General features: G+C 36.3%; 1 protein-coding gene across 2 annotated transcripts in view; it reads left to right on the top strand.

The window, feature by feature from the left end:
* The window catches only part of LOC120531563 (kinesin-like protein KIF12), a 50,661-nt gene that overhangs the window by 1,848 nt on the left and 27,188 nt on the right, over positions 1-21,625 (top strand). For both annotated transcript variants that reach the window (XM_039757080.1, XM_039757079.1), the window contains exons 2-8: positions 5,860-5,931; positions 6,179-6,257; positions 11,282-11,403; positions 13,116-13,191; positions 14,750-14,884; positions 18,540-18,669; positions 20,305-20,396. In XM_039757080.1, coding sequence (XP_039613014.1) covers positions 5,860-5,931; positions 6,179-6,257; positions 11,282-11,403; positions 13,116-13,191; positions 14,750-14,884; positions 18,540-18,669; positions 20,305-20,396 — 706 coding nt within the window. The remainder of the gene's footprint in view (positions 1-5,859; positions 5,932-6,178; positions 6,258-11,281; positions 11,404-13,115; positions 13,192-14,749; positions 14,885-18,539; positions 18,670-20,304; positions 20,397-21,625) is intronic.

Below are 21,625 nucleotides of genomic sequence, written 5' to 3'. Positions count from 1 at the left end.
TTATAATTTAAATTGGGCATGAGGGAGAAGTTTTTTGGTTGTTGGTGAATGAATAAAATGGTGAATCTGGTATTCTTCACAGGCTTTAATATACAATTAGTTCAGTAATTAGCTGACCAGTTTTTCTTCTCTAGGGATGGAGATAAAGTAGTAACAAGTGGTAGAGTTGGTACGCATTTAAGTGTTTGGAGTTGAGTAGCTTATAATAATTGATATGTGTATTTATATCATTTTGAAATATTTTGAGTGCTATATCATAATATTAGTAATGCAATACACATGTATATCTTCCACCCATGTTTATATTGCTCATACATTCAACAAATCACACTCTGGCTACTAGTGCACTGTAAACTATGCATTATGTAGTCAAAGCACTGACCGCTTACATGAAATCAAATCCAATCATCGATATTACTGACAGGTGTACTCTTAATGATGATAATAGAAGTTGAAAATGTATACTCACTTTAATAAATTACATACTGTATATCCCTGCTTAATGCATTGTGTTCAGAATTTTATGTATATTAATTAAAAATATATTTCAAATGATTCATTGTATTATATATTTACAATACTGTTACATGGTTGGCAAGAGATCATTATTAGATGCATTCTGGAAGTATATCCACCAGGGCCATCCTCAGATTCAAGAGGTTGTGGTTCATTGAGAGGAAGTTGGCAATACTCTTGCATGATGCTTGAGAGCAATGCAGTCCACCTGATGCTAAAGCCTCCTGACTGTGTACTCATAACAGCGTAAGACCACAGAAAACAGGAAGCAAACCAGTACATTGCCTTTAGGGTTTTATCCATACTCTCCCTTAACAGAATGAGGGAGTCAATGAAGGTAGCTTGCAAGCTGCACTGGAAACCTGACACTTTAAGGACATTCAGGGTTAGGTGTATATGGACAAGAAGGGCTGTTAGAGGGATGTGTAGCCTCTTTGTAACCCAGGAAGTGATTTTGGAGCTCAAGGTATAAAAGCTTTCTCAAGGTAAAGGATATAAAACCTTTTATACTGGGAGAGTAAATGAGGAAAAAATTTTCTGGAAGGAGAAAAAATCCCAGGGATAAAGTGTGTGTGAGACGGAATGTCGCTCACAGAAAGGAGTGCTTTAGTATGGAGTAATGAGATTCTTAACTTCTTGCCATTCATCTGGTGAAAGAATGAAGCCCTCGGGGCTATCTACTTGTTGCATTACTCCTTATGTAAATCTAAATTTGTTATATATATAGTGATGTGTCTTCCATTGGCAGTGTTGGGGTATTGGTGGAACACTTTTTGTAAGGGCTTGGGGCACCTCCCTAGAGAGAGAGTTGAGTGACAGGGATCCGGGTCAATTAACGGTGCGAGGAGAAAAAGGGGGAGTGGTAGTCAGAATTAGTAGCTGTTGCTGGAGCGAAAGGAAGACAGCATCAAGTGGTGAAGGGAGCGAACAGTTAAAGAGGTAGATAGGATGAAGGTGAATTATCTTTATATCGTGGCATATTGAATAAAAAGCCAGTCGGCATTTGAAAGACTACCCCGGACAAGCGGCTCCTGAGTTTGTTTATTTGACGGGACATCACAATATATACAGTACATTTATTTATATATATATATATTTACACATTATATATATACACTAACAGAATACCCGCGCTTCGCAGCGGAGAAGTAGTGTGTTAAAGAAGGTACGAAAAAGAAAAGGAAAAATTTTAAAAATAACGTAACATGATTGTTAATGTAATTGTTTTGTCATTGATATGAGTGTTGTTCTCATATCTATCTATCTATCTATCTATATATATATATATATATATCTATCTATATATATATATGTTGTTCTCATATCTATCTATATATATATATATCTCTATCAATCTATATATATATATATATATATATATATATATATATACCCGCGCTTGGCAGCAGAAAAGTAGTGTGTTAAAGAAGGAAAGAGAAAGAAAAGGAAACATTTTGAAAATAACGTAACATGATTGTCAAAGTAATTGTTTTGTGTATTTGGCGGCAGCGTCACGAAGTTGTTTTCGGTAGCTGCATCAGAAAATGTACCACGACGTCTGACACGCCTCCTTTTTACTGTTTTCTCACAGCTTGGATTGCTGCTGTCGTATATATACACACACACACACACACACACACACACACACACACACACACATACACATACACACACACACATACATACATATATATACACATACATATCTTCATATCTACATATATATATACATACCTATCTACATCATATATACACACACACACACATACATACATATATATACACATACATATCTTCATATCTACATATATATATATACATACCTATCTACATCATATATACACACACATACATACATACACACACACAAATTATATATATGTGCGTATGTATATGTATGTATGTATGTGTGTGTGTGTGTGTGTGTGTGTGTTTGTATATATATATATATATATATATATATAATGTAGATAGGGTGTGTGTGTATATATATATATATATATATATATATATATATATATATATATATATATATACATATACACATACATATACTTGTGTGTATGTTTGTATGTGTCTATATGTGTGTGTATAGCTTTGGTTATTGAGTGCAAGGGAAAAATAATAAAATATAGTCTATAAGTTATTAAACAGTAAAACATTAACGTTTTAAGAAGTACAGGTACATTGAGCACTACTGGAGTGGTTGCGGGTAAACTATATATTTATATAGCAAAATACCCGTGCCTCGCAGCGGAGAAGTAGTGTGTTAAAGAAGTAATGAAAAAGAAAAGGAAACATTTTAATAATAACGTAACATGATTGACATTGTCATGAGTGTTGCTGTCATATATATGCCTGCCTAAATAAGTCACCCTCGCTTCGCTCTTACTTTTTTACCGTTCATTTAATCATGGCTAGTGGCGGAAAAATTATAAAATGGAAGGAGGATGGCTTTACCAAAACAATTATTGATGGCGAATCGATTATTCATAAAGCTTGAATTGGTGATCTGTTTTTCTGTGTTAACCTCATATTTTTTCATACTTCTTCTCAAACTAAGGTGGTGCGAGGGTAAAATGAATCGGGGTGTGCTGATCAATGTAATCGGTGTACCAGGAAATCATGCATTGACAAAAGCTCCCTTTGCTTGTAATGCAAAGTGTGATTAAATGCATTATTTTTAACGCGTTATGGAGCACATGCATCGAAGCTTCTCAGCTATGCTTGTGCTAAGAAAAGGAAAGATTTTAAAAATAACGCAACACGATTGTCAATGTGACCTTTTTTAAGTAGTGCCTGGAGGATTCAGTGTGAAGAAACTCTAGAGACAGAGTGTGTATTAACTTGTGGATTTTTCTGTGAGTATTTGGTGGCAGTGTGACGAAGTTGCTTCGGAAGACGGCGTTAGCCGCGAAGCTCAGCTCAGAGCAAAATGAGGTAAATGGGAGGGGTGATGATGACGTGACTCCCCCACCCGCCTTAACTGTCAATCCCCCACAAACACAGTCTCTCGGAATTTGCATAAGCACACCCCTTCACCTGCAATTTTAACTTAGTTACAAAGTGATCAAAGCTCTCGTTTATATCCTGCGTCCTCTCATTAAACTTGTATCCCGCATTCCGTGGGCATGTGAAACGCCAGCGTAGCCTGTCTATGAACTTAATTTAAAGTTTAGGTTTACACCTTGCTTTCTTTCCGAGGTAGCAACACTCATGAATATGGTAGTATATGTCACTCGCTCGCTTCTTATTGTTTCGCTGCCTTCTCAATTATATAATGCATGTTTTCTTAAGCGCTTTTGGAGGTCTTCCTGGTTTTCTACCTCGTTGACAGTCAGTTCACGTGATTACGTGGAAGGCGTGATGATGTCACACGAAACTCCGCCCCCCACGTCATTGCAGCTCAACTCCATTACAGTTAATGGAGAAAAATACCTTCCAGTTATGACCATTAGGCGTAGAATTTCGAAATGAAACCTGCCCAACTTTTGTAAGTAAGCTGTAAGGAATGAGCCTGCCAAATTTCAGCCTTCTACCTACACGGGAAGTTGGAGAATTAGTGATGAGTCAGTGAGTGAGTGAGTGAGTGAGTGAGTGAGTGAGTGAGGGCTTTGCCTTTTATTAGTATAGATTTTTATGTCCCTTTTCTGTCCCGCTTTAAATCTGGCTTATTTTAAAACCTTAGAATAAGAATATGAAAATCTAACATCACATTAAAGTTCGATAAATTCTGAAAAGAATGATACCAAACATATAAGAAGTTATGTGTTTGCTATCATTCCTTTCAAACTTTATCGATGTTGTTAGATTTTCACATTCTTATTCTAAGGTTTTAATATAAGCCCGATTTAAAGTGTGACAAAAAATGTGAAATAAAAATGTCAAAATCGTAAAATCGTTGCACTTTTAGGCTTAGGATTTTATATATATATATATAATATAGTAGATAGGGACAAGACAAAGCCTTTTATTCTGCTGAAATTTAGGCACTTCCCGGCAGGTAGCACAAGTACATTGAGAAGGGTGGAGACTACATTGAAAAAAGACATTATCAGTTTTGTTAAGGTTCGTTCCATTATCTGATAAATCCCATTTTCTAACTTTAGCTTGGCTCTCCCTCGTATAATATACACTACTTGTCAAAACATTTGGGACACCTCATTTTTTCCAGTTTTTAATGGAAATGCACAGTTTAATGTCTTAATATTTCATGAAATCAAGTCGTACAACCAATAAACAGTAGCAAATAAAAAAATAAGTCAAAGAATCATTAAGTAGATGCAGAATTTTATTCAAATTTTTGATTCTGATATAATAGCCAACTGTGGTAACCCTTTTGATTTAGAATGCTGGTCACTCTGTGCAAGTTATCAACTCTGCCTCCAGCAAAATAACCACAGATCATCACACTTCATCCTCTATGTTTGACCGTTGGTGTCACAAACTGAAGAACCATCTTTTCACCAACTTCACAGCATACATCACCCTGCGTGATGAACCGAAGATTTCAAATTTTGATTCATCGGTCCATAGGACTTTCTTTCAGTCTGCAGTAGTCCACAGCTGGTATTTTAAGGCCCTATTTTAGTGTTAAGGAATACCTTTCTTGCTGCCATTCACCCTTTCAAACTTCTAGCACAATCTCCTCTTCACAGTAGAAACCAAGGCTTGCTTTTTTTGACCACTGTTAGTTTGACCATTGCCTTTGAATTGTGCAGGACAAGATTTTTTTTGTAATTTCTCTGAATGAAAGGCCTACACTTCTAAGGGTAATAATGCCCTTTCTTACCATAATCACTGGATATTTCAAGTTTCTGCAGAGTAATATTGTCCGAGTAGAGTTCCAAGTCTACTTTAAGACAGACAGAGGGTTTTTAAGTAATCAAAAGAAGTTGTGACACCTGTGCAAATTGTTTTCTTCAACTTTGCAAGGCTTAATATACTTCAGTTGCTGCAGAATATAGGTTGCAACCTATTAGTTGTTCCCTGAAGAAGGCCCATTTGTAATATTCTGAAATTTTTTTTCAGTTTTTGCTAACCCAAACTTTAGATTTAAACCTTAGGCAGTTTATGACTTACCTTTTCACCATTTTAGGTAATTCATTGCATTCCAACTGAATAAATTTAAAGAAAAACTGGAAAAACTGAGGTGTTCGAAAACTTTTGACCAGCAGTGGTGTATATATAAAAGGTTAGTATTTGTAACACATGAATGAAAATTAACAAAAACTATAAAATATACGGTAGTTTATTTGGTATTTTTTACTCATCAATTTGTATGTCTTAATTAATATTTAATAAATAAATGTATTGTTATTGGTTTTCGTCTCCTGTCCCTAGTAAATCAGAAGAAAGCAAAGATGCCAAAAACCAAAGTGGAAATGGACAAAGCAATATCATTGCTGCCGTTAGGTAAGATAAGGAGAAAAAGTGAATCATTTGTGCCAAAACCATAATGATTTCAGCAGATAACTGAATTAAAACTGATTAACATGCATAAGAGTATTTTAAGTTTTAGTTTTGTTTAGGTTTTATTTTAAGTTTTAATATTCAAAATGCCATTTGGAGAATGAGAAAGACACTTTAATGTTGGAATGCTTTTTACTTCCTCATTTTTACATCTTCCATTCTGTATTTTTCTTGGTGTATACATTGTCAGGGTGAGGCCTCTTAGCTGTGATGAACTCCATCGAGAAGACAGAGAGGTCCTGTATTCTTCAAGCCCAGGGACTTTGCAGGTAAGCATATTGAAATATAGGACTGTCCCTAGATAAATTGAACCTATATGACCTATTGGGACCCACTACATCGCCACCCTAGAGCTGCCACCTCCAGAAATGCCCTAGAGAAGAGATTGAATTTGGGGAAACAGTTCCATGTGATAAACACAAAGAGATAATAACTGATTTTAGGAAAATAAAGTTTCCTTTCAAAAAAGGTGCGCTGGATACTTCTAGAAAATTCCAGAAAAGTCAGTTTGTCTTGTGTAAATTGAACAACTTTGGTGTGAACTGTCACATTCTCCATGTTTTACTTATCTTTTCTGCGAGAGTTCTCTCTTTTGGGTTACTTTGTGTCTTTGGCAAAGTCAAATTTCAGGACCTGATTAAAGTAGCTGGTAGGGTCATTGGGGTGGAGCAGAAGTCAGTGCAACAGCTATATTGAGAACATGGTTCTTAAAAAGCTCCTCAACAATCCCACACACACACCACACTAATTTAATTTCAGCTCTGTAGCATTAAAAAGATTCTGGTAATGTTCAAAGGAAACTTCCAGATATAAGACACCATTTGTACCCTTAGCAGTTTGGCTGTTTAAAAAGACCAATCAACTGGAATACACATCCGTCACTGATATTGCAGACTCATATAAGACACTATATAGATGGATGTATACTTTTTAGTATAGGTGTTTGCATATGTATGTATGTTTACTTCATGTATGCTTGTTGGTGTTTAGACATATGTGGCCTTTTTATGCTGTATTTGTCCATCCTGTTTTTTTATATTTAAAACATATGTCTAAGTTTATTGTTGATGGAAAATCGAAATGTATTTCCCCATATGGGATAATAAAGTTAAAATTTAATTGAAGTGAAAGGGGACAGAGAGCGAAAAGTATCATTATAATTATGTAACCAAAAAAATAAATTTAGCACTATAAATATTAAAATCAGTTGTTGGTCAATGCTCACAAGAACTCTTTCACTTTGTGTCATCACTCCTTCTACTCGTTCCATGTGGCACAGACAGGCATTATTGTGTGGAGTTAATGATCACCCACATTAATAAGCACAAGCATTCCTTCTTTCCTTATGTTGTACCTCTAAAATCTGGAACTTTGTGCATACTTGTGTGCACCCTGATTCCTATAATATTCTTTATTTGATCAAAATTCAGATCTGTCTGTACTTATAGGGACTCTCCTGATTGAGTTTATATTGCTATTATTTTTTATTCATTTTTATTTGTGTTTTATATTTCTTTTATAAAAAATCTTATTGTCTGTTGTATTTTCATTGTTTTAAGTATTTTTATAAGTTTTGTTTTAACATGTTTTATGTCAAAATATAAGCTACTAAATATAGATACTGTTTTGTGTTTAATACATCATACTGTAATACCTTTTATCCCTTATAACTAATATGAAATTACCTTAGGTAGAGGAAAAAAAAAACAAAATTGACCACAAAATTGCTGAGTCTGGTCCTGTAGAAATATAAGCATATCTTTGCATATGTGGTTCAAATATATCAATCTTTTTACACAACTATTTGAAGAAATCAAACTTTGTTTTATGTATTACACTTGCATGTGTTGTATTTATTATACACATACCATCCAAAACACCCAACCTTATGTCTCAGAAGATCTTACAAAAATAAATTATTTTACTTAAAAGAGTGACAGTCTGGTGACATATGAAGAAATTGCACAATATAGACTGCCATGCAATGACTTCTACAAATACCTGAGGATTTGTCATCTTCTGCAATCTTTGGATTATAACAAAGTAACTATTCCAAAGTAAGTTATTAGATTTTTGTGAATCTCAGTTTGGATGTTTCATAGGAATATCATTTTTTACACATTCCAACAGGAACTCTCCACCATAGATATGCTTCCTCAGATGTTACAATGGGAAAAAGATTTGAATATTACTCCCTCAAAAAAACAATTGAAAGCTGCATTATACTGGTCAATTAAATCATCACATTACACCACTCATTGCAAGAGAGCACAAAAGTTTTTACTAAGATGGTATGTTACACCATGCAGGGTGGCAAAAATATTCCCTTCATCTTCACAACTATGTTGGAGAAACTGCAAGCCTTATCCATATATGGTAATGATGTAGCTATATTTAACACTTTTGGAGAGAAGTGTTCACTTTTATTTCCCGAAAAACTGGCACTTCTGGTTTTGGGTACTTTGTACCAAACAGTCAATCAGTCATTTTCCAACCCACTATATCCTAACACAGGGGGTCTGCTGGAGCCAATGCCAGCCAGCAGAGGACATAAGGCAGGAATAAATCCCCAGGCAGCGCGCCAGCCCACCACAGGGCACACGCACACTCACACTAGGGACAATTTAGGATCGGCAATACACCTAACCTGCATGTCTTTGGACTGTGGGAGGAAACCAGAGCACCCGGAGGAAACACACGCAGAGAACATGCAAACTCCACGCAGGGTGGACCCAGGAAGCGATCCCAGATCTCCTAACTGCAAGGCAGCAGCGCTACCACTGCACCACTGTGCCGCCCTGTACTGAACAGATTGAGGATTTTTTTTGTCACATACCATTCACAGAACGTCATACCATAGTGGTTAGATGGAAATCCATTAATATACCAAAACTAATAGATGTTCTAATAGCACATAATAATAATATTTTATCTGAATTAATATTACAAAATTTTAAAAATCAGAACTTGTCTGATGATGGGGAAAGTGGCTTTCAGATAAGAAGTGAGCAGAGAGCTGAAAAGACTTCGTGCCAGCAAAGCAGCGGGTCCAGATGGTGTATCACCACGACTGCTGAAGGCCTGTGCGTTGGAACTGGGGAGTCCTCTACAGCGCATTTTCAACCTGAGCCTGGAACAGGGGAGAGTCCCAAGGCTTTGGAAAACATCTTGTATCACCCCTGTCCCAAAGGTATCACATCCTAGTGAGCTGAATGACTTCCGGCCTGTTGCTCTGATGTCACATCTGATGAAGACCATGGAGCGGCTGCTGCTTCACCACCTGAGGCCACAGGTCCGCACCCTGACCCTCTGCAGTTCGCATACCAGGAGAAGGTGGGAGCGGAGGATGCCATCATCTATATGCTACACCGATCCCTCTCCCACCTGGACAGAGGCAGTGGTGCTGTAAGAATTATATTTTTGGACTTCTCTAGCGCCTTCAACACCATCCAACCTCTGCTCTTTAGAGACAAGCTGACTGAGATGGCAGTAGACTCACACCTGGTGGCATGGATTGTGGACTATCTTACAGACAGACCTCAATATGTGCGTCTTGGGAACTGCAGGTCTGACATTGTGTTCAGCAATACAGGGGCGCCGCAGGGGACTGTACTTTCTCTGGTCCTGTTCAATCTACAGTATATACATCAGACTTCCAATATGACTCGGAGTCCTGCCACCTGCAAAAGTTCGCTGATGACACTGCTATTGTGGGCTGCATCAGCAGTGGGCAGGAGGAGGAGTACAGGAAGCTAATCAAAGACTTTGTTAAATGGTGCGACTCAAACCACTTACATCTTAACACCAGCAAAACCAAGGAGCTGGTTTTGGATTTTAGGAGGCCCAGGCCCCTCATGAACCCTGTGATCATCAGAGGTGACTGTGTGCAGAGGGTGCAGACCTATAAATATCTGGGAGTGCAGCTGGATGACAAATTGGACTGGACTGCCAATACTGATGCTCTATGTAAGAAAGGTCAGAGAAGACTATACTTTCTGAGAAGGTTGGCATCCTTTAACATCTGCAGTAAGATGCTGCAGATGTTCTACCAGACGGTTGTGGCGAGTGCCCTCTTCTACGCGGTGGTGTGCTGAGGTGGCAGCATAAAGATGAAAGACGCCTCACGCCTGGACAAACTGTTAAGAAGGCAGGCTCTATTGTAGGAGTAAAGTTGGACAGTTTAACATCTGTGGCTGAGCGACGGGCACTAAGCAAACTCCTATCAATTATGAATAATCCACTGCATCCACTGAACAGTGTCATCTCCAGGCAGAGGAGTAGCTTTAGTGACAGACTTTTGTCACTGTCTTGCTCCACTGACAGACTGAGGAGATCGTTCCTCCCCCACAACATGCGACTCTTCAATTCCACCCGGGGGAGTAAATGCTAACATTACTCAAAGTTATTGTCTGCTTTTTTTTTTTTTTTTCATTTTTATTACTATTTAATTTAATATTGTTTCCTTGTATCAGTATACTGCTGCTGGATTATGTGAATTTCCCCTTGAGATTAATAAAGTATCTATCTATCTATCTATCTATCTATCTATCTATCTATCTATCTATCTATCTATCTATCTATCTATCTATCTATCTATCTATCTATCTATCTATCTATCTATCTATCTATCTATCTAAGTGTACAGTTAAACTATAAAGGCGATACCAAGACAGTGGGAAGGACCAAGTTACAAGTGGTGCCTTTATGGTATGACAGATTTTTATTTGAAGGTCTTCCTCAGAAGTTCAATGTTTTGAACTAATTAGCCCCCAATAGCTTCTAAGAATGTCTCAAATATACCAGGGGCTGGCACAATGGTTGCCCCTATTTCATATTTTTGAAGATTGGTGCATAGATTAAAGTTACCCTGTGTATTCTCCAATTCAGTACAATACCTGGGAATTTAAACTGGTTCTTAAAGAAATACAGTCATATAGACAGAATGGTTACTCCACTGGTTACAGATATGTGATAACAAAAGGGGAGTACTGATCATTTCTGTAATATTCTTATTGTTTTGCATGTATTTTGTTCATGTTATGTATATTCAAATAAAATTTTAATAAAAAAAGAAGGGAAAAAGGTAAAGTTTGAGCAAAATACTAGTCCATAAAGCACAAGAAAAATTCAGGCACTTCTAAATAAACTAATATTAATAACGCTGCAATCAGTATACTGCCGTAAACTACAAAAGAAAGACTTATACTAATTTATCAATTAATGGAAAACATTATAGTAATTAAATAGCTTGTATAGTATGTAAATGTGCAGCTACTGCTTCCATCTTTTCTAGGTGAATCACGGTAGCCATGACAAGCTATTCACTTTTGATGCTGTTTTTAAACCTAAATGCTCACAACATGAGGTTTTCGAGAAGTGTGGTGTGAAGCGACTTCTTGATCTCGTTTTCCAGGGGTGAGTAATGGCATGAGACTTTGTCAGACTTGTTTAACTGGTTAAAAACATTTGTGAAAAATGGTTTTAGATTTTTACTACAGTATTATCAAAGCAAATTCATCATTGTTTAAGGAAGATTTCACAGCCCTATGTGTGGTTTCAAGGGTTGCAGGGATATATGTTAAAATCAAAAGACCTATTTAAGAGATAAAAAATTAAACCCAATCAATTACTATGGTTAGATTAATTTTCCATTAATTTATAATATAATTAAAAAATAATATTTAAACCATTATTTAAATTTTTTTTTTAAGATTGTTGGAAGATGACTTTTACAAGAGGTTGATTACCTGTCAGGGCTGTGTGGTCGCACAGTATATTATGTGGCACCATCCCTCTGGCGTAGCTGCCATTCGGACACTCAAGAGTCTGCATAGGAGTTGAGTTCAGGAGGGCAGCCCTGGTAGTATTCTTGGGGCCCCTAGATGGTGCTGTTGGGAGGAGGCTCCCCTGTGAGATGGAGGTTCTGTCCAAGCAGGAAGTGCTTCCTTACTTCAGGGCTAATACAGCAGAAGCACTCCCAGGTCCAGGTTAAAAGCAAATCTCTGCCTCATCCACACAAGTCAGAGTTGGGAGAGGAAGAGAAGGACAAAGCTTGCCTGGAAGGAGTGGAGGAGAGAGAGAGAGAAAGAAGGAACAAAGCAGTATGAAGATATTTTTTTTTAATTCGGACATGCGCTTCAGTAGGCTTCACACCCTTGGAACTAAATTATCCAAACTATTCTATAACATTTCATTAATTATATACCGCTCTGATGCTGAAATTTCTGATCATAAAATAGCTCATTATGATAGCAATTGACAAGAAGAATTCATAATTAATTGCAGAGTTACAGTATTTGAGGGTTCCTCTAGGTGCTTCTTTCTGTTCCACGATTTATCTCAAAAACTAATCAGCACATTCTCATCTCATAACAGACTTAAGTTTCGAGTTTGGTATTTTTCTTTCCAACTGTTTTAGCTCTAGACCATCCTCAAGAATCTGTGACACGCACACAGACAGACATACACTTATCATCAAGATATCAATGTTTTCTGTATCAGGAGACCCTAAAACATTGAGGTCTATCGAAAACCAGAGATCGAAATTTTTGATGAATCTTAAGCTTTTGCTGTTCCCCCATAGAAAATAGCTTATGGTGGGGTAGGGCATGAAGCAATAAATGGTCTCTTGAATTTAGTACTTGAGAAGTTGTAGTTGTTTTAAGGATTTGGGGCTTTGAGACGCCCCCTTGTGTCCACAGAAATATAAAGCCCTGTGCCACTGCTACTAAAAAATATTAGAATTCCTTTTTCTAGTTCTAATCTTAATATTATTCATTATTTCCTTCTGGCTGTTTTTATGGAATAATGTGGTGGGGACATAATTACTTAGTTAAAATAATCAAATTCAAAAACACTTGTCATCTGGCTGCCTGATTTTTGACCATAATATGTTGAATAGATCTTGAAATTCCCTTCCATTTTCTGTATTCTGCCCAGTTTGAATATGTGTACCTAGCAGACTGGGTCCATGTCCAGGATTGGCTCATACTTTACATATAGTACTTCCACAATAGTTTAAAACTATATATGAAACTGTGGGTAAAACAAAAATAATTGTAATGCTTAATGTGAATTAAAATGAAAATAATTAATTGTCAATTTTTTTTGTGCATATTTCATTTTAGGTTCTCCTGCACAGTTTTTGCTTTTGGACAGACAGGATCTGGAAAGACTTATACTTTGTGTGGCCCATACTCACTGGTATGAAGCTATCTTAGACTGATTTATGCACTGTTGTTATATGGAATTCATGACAACACCAGTGTTCCTGTATCTGAGGGTCAGTTAAAAATACACTTTTATCACATATTATATAGCTCTTTTTTCTTAGGAGACTGCATTCCTTTAATGTGTGAAGTTCCATCCTTCACATCTTCTATAACTCTATAATGGCCAGTGCAGTCTTCTATGCTGTGGTGTGCTGGGCTGGTAGCATCACTTCAAGAAAGGCACGCCAAATCAACAAGCTAGTTAAAAGGTTAGGTGGATTGGCGATTCTAAATTGGCCCTAGTGTGTGCTTGGTGTGTTTGTGTGTGTCCTGCGGTGGGTTGGCACCCTGCCCAGGATTGGTTCCTGCCTTGTGCCCTGTGTTGGCTGGGATTGGCTCCAGCAGACCCCCGTGACCCTGTATTCGGATTCAGCGGGTTAGAAAATGGATGGATGGATGGATGGATAGTTAAAAGGGCAAGCTGAGTTATAGGACACACTCTGGACAACCTGAAGGTAGTAGCAAAGGAGAGAGTTAAAACAAAAGTGTGTGCCATTATGTACTTTCAGACAACAAATTATTCAGCAGAAGTATGTCAAGAAATGCTACTGTTGCTCCTTTATAGCAACCAAGTAGAAGTTTTCTTTCTTTTTAATCTTCTTGCCTTATAGTTATACTGGTGTGTGTTGAAACCAAAGTGTGTGTGTGTGTTTATTTATTTATTTAAAAAGCTTTTGTAAAAAGCCTAATTTCCCCCGGGGACAAATAAAGTCGGTCTGTCTGTCTATCTATCTATCTATCTATCTATCTATCTATCTATCTATCTATCTATCTATCTATCTATCTATCTATCTAAAAAAGAATAGGTATCCTGGCCAAATTTGTTCACACACTCACTCATTTGGCCTTCTAAGACAACTAACCCACCGTCCTTTGGAGAGAAATTCTTGTTATAACGGTAAGAACATGCAGATTAAGGATTATGAACATTATAAATCAGAATCACTACACATAATGTTTACTGCTGTTAAGTTTCTTTTCTAATTGCCATGAAAATATGTTAGAGATTTAGTTTCGCTCAAACAGGACTAATGCAGACAGGGTGGACTAAAGGCTAATGTCCACACCTGAAACCTCGAGTCCGAAAGCCTAAAAAGCCTGTTTATACCCTAACACCAAGCAGACATTTATTTGGACTTTGTTCCAATTGTAAAATAATGTGGTGAGGCATCTGTATTTTTGGATGAAAAGGGACATGTCTTTTAACAAACATTTAACATTGAGTTTCTACTTACCGTAAAATGTATTCCAGGCCATGACCATCACACTAATCCTGAATAACGAAATGCATTATACAGTAAATTAGTTTAAATGTTTATGTATAACATATTTATATAAAAGCAAGATAAAAACAATTTTGTAGTCTGAGCCGTGTAAGTTAAAGGTTATGTTCTACTATGTTAAAGGTAGTATAAAATTTAGAAACCTAAAGAATGTTTCACACAACTTTGAATTTTTAATGTGTGTATGTTTAAATTTCTATTTCTCAGTTTCATGGTGGCTTGAAGGACCACAGTTTCTGTGGCCTGACACAGCGGTCGTTTGAATATCTTCTTGAGAGAACTCAGTCCACACAGGAGGAGTTTATGTTGAGTGCCACATTTTTAGAAATTTACAATGAACAGGTATGGCCTTCATTTGCCACAGCACTTATTATGGTTATTACTACATAGTGATGGCTGTGCTGCTTTCTAAAACCACTTTGTTCATTTGCTTTTACTTCTCCCTACCTTTTTGCCATTTCTTTAAGAAAATCCTAGTCATTGATAAATTACATTCTAAAGGGTCATTTACTTATTTTATTTTTTCTTCAAAAATTTCTGGAATAAACATTTCTATTGTCCCCTTTAACATCAGAACAAAAATCATTTTTGACAGCTTAAGCTTTCAGTCATTTTATTGGTTTTCTCAGAACTTATTTTTGTAATTAAATTTAATCTAGTTTCATAATTTGCCATTAGGCTGCTTTAGTAGCTTTTTCCATTTTCAGATCAGGTTGTAATACATCTGATGTAATCTAACTGTTTATTTATTTATTTCTTTTTTTGCAGTCTCAATCCTTTTCTGCAGAAATAGTTTTTGCTCAAACTCTTCATATGTTGTTGCCTTTTTCTCCATTTCTTGCTTTCTCTGTTTATTCAATAATGTTTTCAACATGCATTATGTTTGGACTGCTTCTGAGATCTATATGGTACATTATTTTTAAAATAAAATAATATAACTCCCCATCTCTTCTCATTTTCCATGCTATTCTTTCTTTCTTTCTGATGGGATGGTAACGAATTTACTATTTTGTAATGTTGTCATTCCTTCTCTCAAAACTTAAAAGACGTTTTGGCACTGAGGATAGTAAATAATGAAGCATTTCAGGTGTTATTTTGTCATATTGTTCCTGAAAACATGTCTTAAGTTGTGCAACAGTACGGGGTTGTCATAGTTGCATTTTTTATTTCAAAAGTCACCACACAGTCTCTACTGGGGACAGGTCACAACTGCAGGCAGGCCCATCCAGTGCCCATGCTTTCTTATTCCACAGCCATGACTTTGTAATGTGTGCAGAATTTGGTTTTGCATTGTCTTGTTAAAAATACTTGAACATCCCTGGAAAAGATGTCAACTTGATGGTAGTATATGTTGCTTTAAAATCTCAATTTAGTTTTCTGCATTAATGTTGCCATAACAGAAGTACAAATTACCTTTGCCAAAGGCACTGACACAACCCCACACCATGACAGACCCTGGCTTTTGGACTTGTAGCTTATAACAGTCTGAATGGTCCTTTTCTTCTTTGGTCTGGAGCACATGGCATCCATTTCTTCCAAAAAAGATCTGGGGCATTAATTCATCTGAACGCAGTACATGTTTCCACTGTGTGATGGTCCATCTCAAATGCCTCTGAGTCCAGAGAAGTCAACTGAACTTCTGAACACTTCTTTGCAAAAGTAATCCCTTGCCCATGTGGAACTGAGTAACAGTTCTTGATGCAGTGCTGTCTGAGAGATTAGAAAACACAGGTGTTTAGTTTAGGATTGCGCCCTTGCCCTTTACGCACTGAAATTCCTCCAGATTCCTTAAATCGTTTAATAACATTATGCACTGTAGAGGGAGAAATATGCAAATCCTTTCCAATCTTTTTTTGAAGAATATTGTTTTTAAATATTTCAACATTTTTTTATGCATTTGTGATCCTCAGCCCATCTTTGCTTCTCAAAGGCTCAGCCTTTCATGGATACTTCCTTTGTACCATATCATGATTACAGCCAGCTTTTGATATCACCTGTTTGAAATCACAATATTATGTAATTATTTTACCTCATTACTGGCACGAATTTGGCCCGTCCCAACTTTTTTTGGAATGTGTTGCAGGCCTAAAATGTAGGAATGTGTGTATATGGACCAGATAAAACATGAAATACCTTGGATAATACTGTCTGCAATGAAATTAAAGTCAAAGTACATTTAAGAATCACTGAATTTTTTATTTGCATTTTCCATACCATCCAAACCTTTTCTGATTTTGGGTTAAATATCTAGTAACTGTTATATGTCACTTAATTACTATTCACCCATTTAGTTACATATTTACATTTATGTTATTTTGCCTCTTCCTTCATTGTTTGTTCTACAATCAAATATCCTTTTACTTCCAGTGTCTCTATTATGGATAACTGAATTGTTCTTTTTTTTATACTGCTACTCCGTTTTCTCTTTCACAATATTACTACTACTACTACTAGTACTACTAATATTACTACTATTATTTTTACTGCTGCTGCTGTTTTTCTTTCCTTCCATTTTACTTCCTTATTCAAACTTTAACACATTACAATGATGGCTACCTAGGTGCTTCTAGTTGCTACTGTGTAACAAGACTTTAACAAAGGGTTTGTTTAGTCTTCATAAGCAACAGTGAAACTTAGAAACTTGGGCAACTGTGGTGCATATTTTAGTCATTTAGGGGTACGTCTTAACAAATGTTTATTTGTGATGAACTGCTATGACTATCTGAGTTTTATGCTGCAGCTACATCACCTATTTATCAACCCCTTGATAGTTATTTTGTAATGTTCTAGAATGGTTGAACAGTGTCTCTACCATTTAAACCCACCCCATCTTTTTTCAGAATGTGTCTTCTCTTTTAAATTGCATCTATTCTGATTCACCTGCAACCTACCAGACCTCTTGGTTGTTTTCCTCTACTTTTTTTTCCAAAGAATCAATCCACAATTTCTTGTTCTCTGTTAATGATTTCAAGCAGATGACCTTCTGACTTGCCTTCAGTTTCCTTGCCCTCTCAAAAGACATACATTCCTCTCCATTCTCAAACTTTAAATAATCAAAAGACTCTGTCTTCCTGAATGATGTTGGCCCAAAAGACATCTTAGAAGCAAGACCATTACCATAGTGCTCATTAAATGCACAGTTTTTTAAAAATGCAACACAGGAAGAAAGCTTTCGTATAAAAGTGGAAAACATGGTAGCATAATGACTAGTATTATGGCCTCACTACCACTGGGACATGGCAATAAATTTAGGATAAGAAGTTAATTGATGACGTTAAATTACATTGGTTCTTATATATTTGATTGGTTCCTGTCTAGAATAAGTTTTTTTGCTTTCTGTTATAATGAATTGCTTTAAAAATAAATAAAACATAAATGTCTCTCACACATTTTCCAACATAACATCAGCTAAATGTTGCATTTGATTATATCAAGTCTTGAAAGATGACATTTTTTCCAAACTGCACTCACTGAGTGCTAACATTTTGAATTAATCTTGTGTGCAGTGGAGTTGTGCAAAAAGGTTGAGATGGGCTGTTAATGGCAAGGACTAAAAAGTAACATTTGTGGACAACTTGTTCACAGTGATTAAAGTTAACATGTGGATCAGGGTTATCAAGAATGTTTTCAGTTAAGCTAGCATTGAATTTCTTCTTTGCCATGGACTAGGTAGGTAACTATCTTGAATATTTCAGAAATTTTATATTTTCCTTATTAGCCATCTTTTCATTATTGTGGTTGGATTTGGTTAACACCATAAGCTTATAGATGTCTAATATGGGGATTCCTTTTCTTGTAATAGGGATTGCATTTTCTATTGTATTAATTTTAAATTTCTGGTAGTAGTTTTTAAAGGGTTGGTCTTTTGGAAGGTAATGAAATGTCCACCACTCTATGTATGTTAGACAGGTCTATAATGTACTTTGGTATAAAACATACATTTGCAAGCACACATCCCAAAAACAAGATTGTTTCTGTTTATCTTCTGCCTCGGCAGGTACGAGACCTCTTAAACCCCAGTGGTTCACTCAATGTTCGTTGGAACAAAGAGAAAGGATTTTACGTCCAGAATTTGACAAGAGTAAATTTTGAACTATTGGGAACAGTAATGGATCTTCTTGAAAGAGGTATGGGATCTCAGTCTGTTTGTGAAGATTATGACGCAAATGTTTTAAGCATTGGCAGTATTTTTGAAACCAACTCTTCCATCACAGATATACACAACAAAATAATTCAATATGGTTATTGCTTTAAGCATGTAGTGTTTATCCTGCAAAGTAATTGAAAAGGAACAGGGAGAACCTGAATATAAATAAATAAAGGTTTTTATCTCTACCATATGAGTCTGACAATATAAACAGAACTCCCCAATTCACAAAGCACTCTTTCCTGTTAACCTTCACTGTTAACAGGAAAGAGGCACAGAAAGTACAAACTACAGCTCAACTGCCTGACGGACGAGCTCTTGTTTAACTTCAAACTCTTCTTTGAGGGCAGAACTTTTTTTAATGCCCTTCTTTGGGCCATATCATTGAGTCAGATGTTATAGAAATACTTTCATTTGACTCAGGCCCTCACTTTTGACGCTTAATTTATCCATCTTCTCACTTTTTCCTTTCTTAAGATTAAAATTAAAAACAGCATTATTGGCTGGATTTCAAGTTTTGGGTGTCATATTTCTCTGTTATAAAAAAAAAATCTTGGCAGGCTTGAAAGGAGACGATACGTGATTTTCTGTGAGAAACTTTAACGTCTCGCAAGAGACACGTCCCACGAGACAAGGCAGTGACACAAAAGGGCAACTGCTGTACAGGCTTTTAAATGATTGATGCACAGTACGACAAGCAAAACACGCAGCTCGGCAGCAGCAGCAAGCCAGCAGCTGATTCGATCGCATCTCCTTAGCACCCGTTCAGCCCCCCCACTTAACAATGCAAACAGTAGCAACGCAAAGTGGCTGGCGCATAGCGCACCCCGGGGTGGCCGAGCTAAGCGAGCAACAGACAAAGCCCCACTATTTCTTAATAATAATAGAAATATTGATTGCCAATACATAAAGTGGAGCAGATTAATTGACAAACGGAATTAAACAACAATTTTCAACTCAGTAGCAGTGTTGACCTTGGGTATCTTTGGAATGTGGAGCATTTAACAGCTCTCTTTCAATATGTAGCAGCTACAAAAAAAGTTAAACAACTTAATTGGTCTTCTGTAATATCTCTCTTTTCTTAAATTTGGGTAATTCTTAAAAATAAAATAAAACAATAAACTTGTACATTTGGTGGGGTATTTGTCCATCCATCCATCCATTATCCAACCCGCTATATCCTAACTACAGGGTCACAGGGGGTCTGCTGGAGTCAATCCCAGCCAACACAGGGATTTTTTTATACTTGTGGAAGTGACCGCATAACCTTTGCTACCTAGATGTCCATTTCTTTAATTTTTCAATTCATATACAGTACTTATCTAATGGCATGGATTTTTTCAGTGAGCTTGCAAATTCATTTTCAAGTATTTTCTAATTTGTTGAAGTTTATTATACTATATCAGTTTCATTTTCTTTTCCCACTGTTTCATTCCTATTATAAGTAATATTTTTTCTTTTTTTTTCTGCACATCTTCCATTTTAGAATTTTCCGTTGACTTTTTCTGGATTTTCTAGACCTTCTCCCTCTTTTTTAATATGCTGTCTTCTTAATCTTCACCTTTTCTCTCTTTTTTTGTCTCACCACTCATGTTAAAATTGCTGTATTTCACAGGAATGCTGAACAGACAAACATCTGGTCATTCTCTGAATGAGCACTCCAGTAGGAGTCACTCGATTTTCACCATCCATGTTGAAAATAAAGCAGTGAGTCCTGATAACTTTATGATTCTGCATAATTTCATACCTGAATTTTAAAGCACAAAACCAGTTATAAGTAGGTACTGTATGTCTGTCCTGCTTGCAGCAGTAATAAGATCAGGCAGCTACTGAATTTCATAAAATAACCAGATCTCTTTTTTCAACCAAAACGTTTTGTTTTGAACCAGTAGGGATTTAGTAAAATGTAGCATACTTATTTCAGAGTAAGGTTTCAAAGGAGAAGCTGAAAGGAGTCATAATGTTAGAAACTGTGCTTACTACTATGTATCCGTAATGAATCATTTAATGACTGGATACTCATGTTATCATTACCTTTATAATGATTTTGTTTTGTTTAATGCTTAAAGCATTTAGAAGTTCTCTGCTAAATCTTTACTGAGCTACTCATTGCACATACATAAATAACTGTTGTATCAAGTTCAGAACCTTGTTTTCACTGATTTTACTTTATTACTCTTAGGAACCAAAAGACTTCAATAATGTAAAATACATATTAATGTCAGTATGCATATAGTATACACTGTATGTATTTTACAGTATATGCATGACATGGAATTTTGTACTTTATTGTAACTTTTATATTTGTAAATTTGTGCAATGCTCTGTATGTGTCTGCTTTAAGGGGTGTTATATAAGAATGAATTGAATGAAACTGATCATTTGGACATCTGTGAGTTTCACTGACACCCTACTCATGATGAAAATATGCGGTTATCCAGGGAAACGTTATTAGTGCATTTCTCTTTGATTATGAACTGAGTTGTTCATTACACCTGAAAATCTGCAGAAGAATGTGTTGCATGCTGTCTTTGGAGGATTCTAAGTAGTAAATTGATTCTAGAAATTTATTATGAACTGCAAACAAAGTTCATCCGTCCATTTTCTTTACTAAATGCATAATCAGAGAAGGCTTAGTGCCCATCCCTGGTGCATTGGTAACAATGCAGGAACCATCCCTGGATGTAAAACTAGTCCATGGCGGGACAAAATCACACAATTCAAAGATGCCAACTTGCCTAGCATACACACTTTTTTGTTGTGTAGAAAGAAAGTATAGCATCTATGAAGATGTGGATACACTGTACACAGGTATATTCAAATTCCTGTTGTTTTGTCACACCCTTAGAAAGCAAACACATTTTACATACTTTGTATTTGTATTGTCTTGATGGCCTTAGAGATCCATCTCTTACATATAGGTCTGGGGTGTTCAA

This window comes from Polypterus senegalus, chromosome 6 (genome assembly GCF_016835505.1).
Source record: "Polypterus senegalus isolate Bchr_013 chromosome 6, ASM1683550v1, whole genome shotgun sequence".
NCBI lineage: Eukaryota > Metazoa > Chordata > Cladistia > Polypteriformes > Polypteridae > Polypterus > Polypterus senegalus.
The sequence above is the reverse complement of the archived record's forward strand: the minus strand, read 5'-3'. Positions and strand labels throughout refer to the sequence as shown.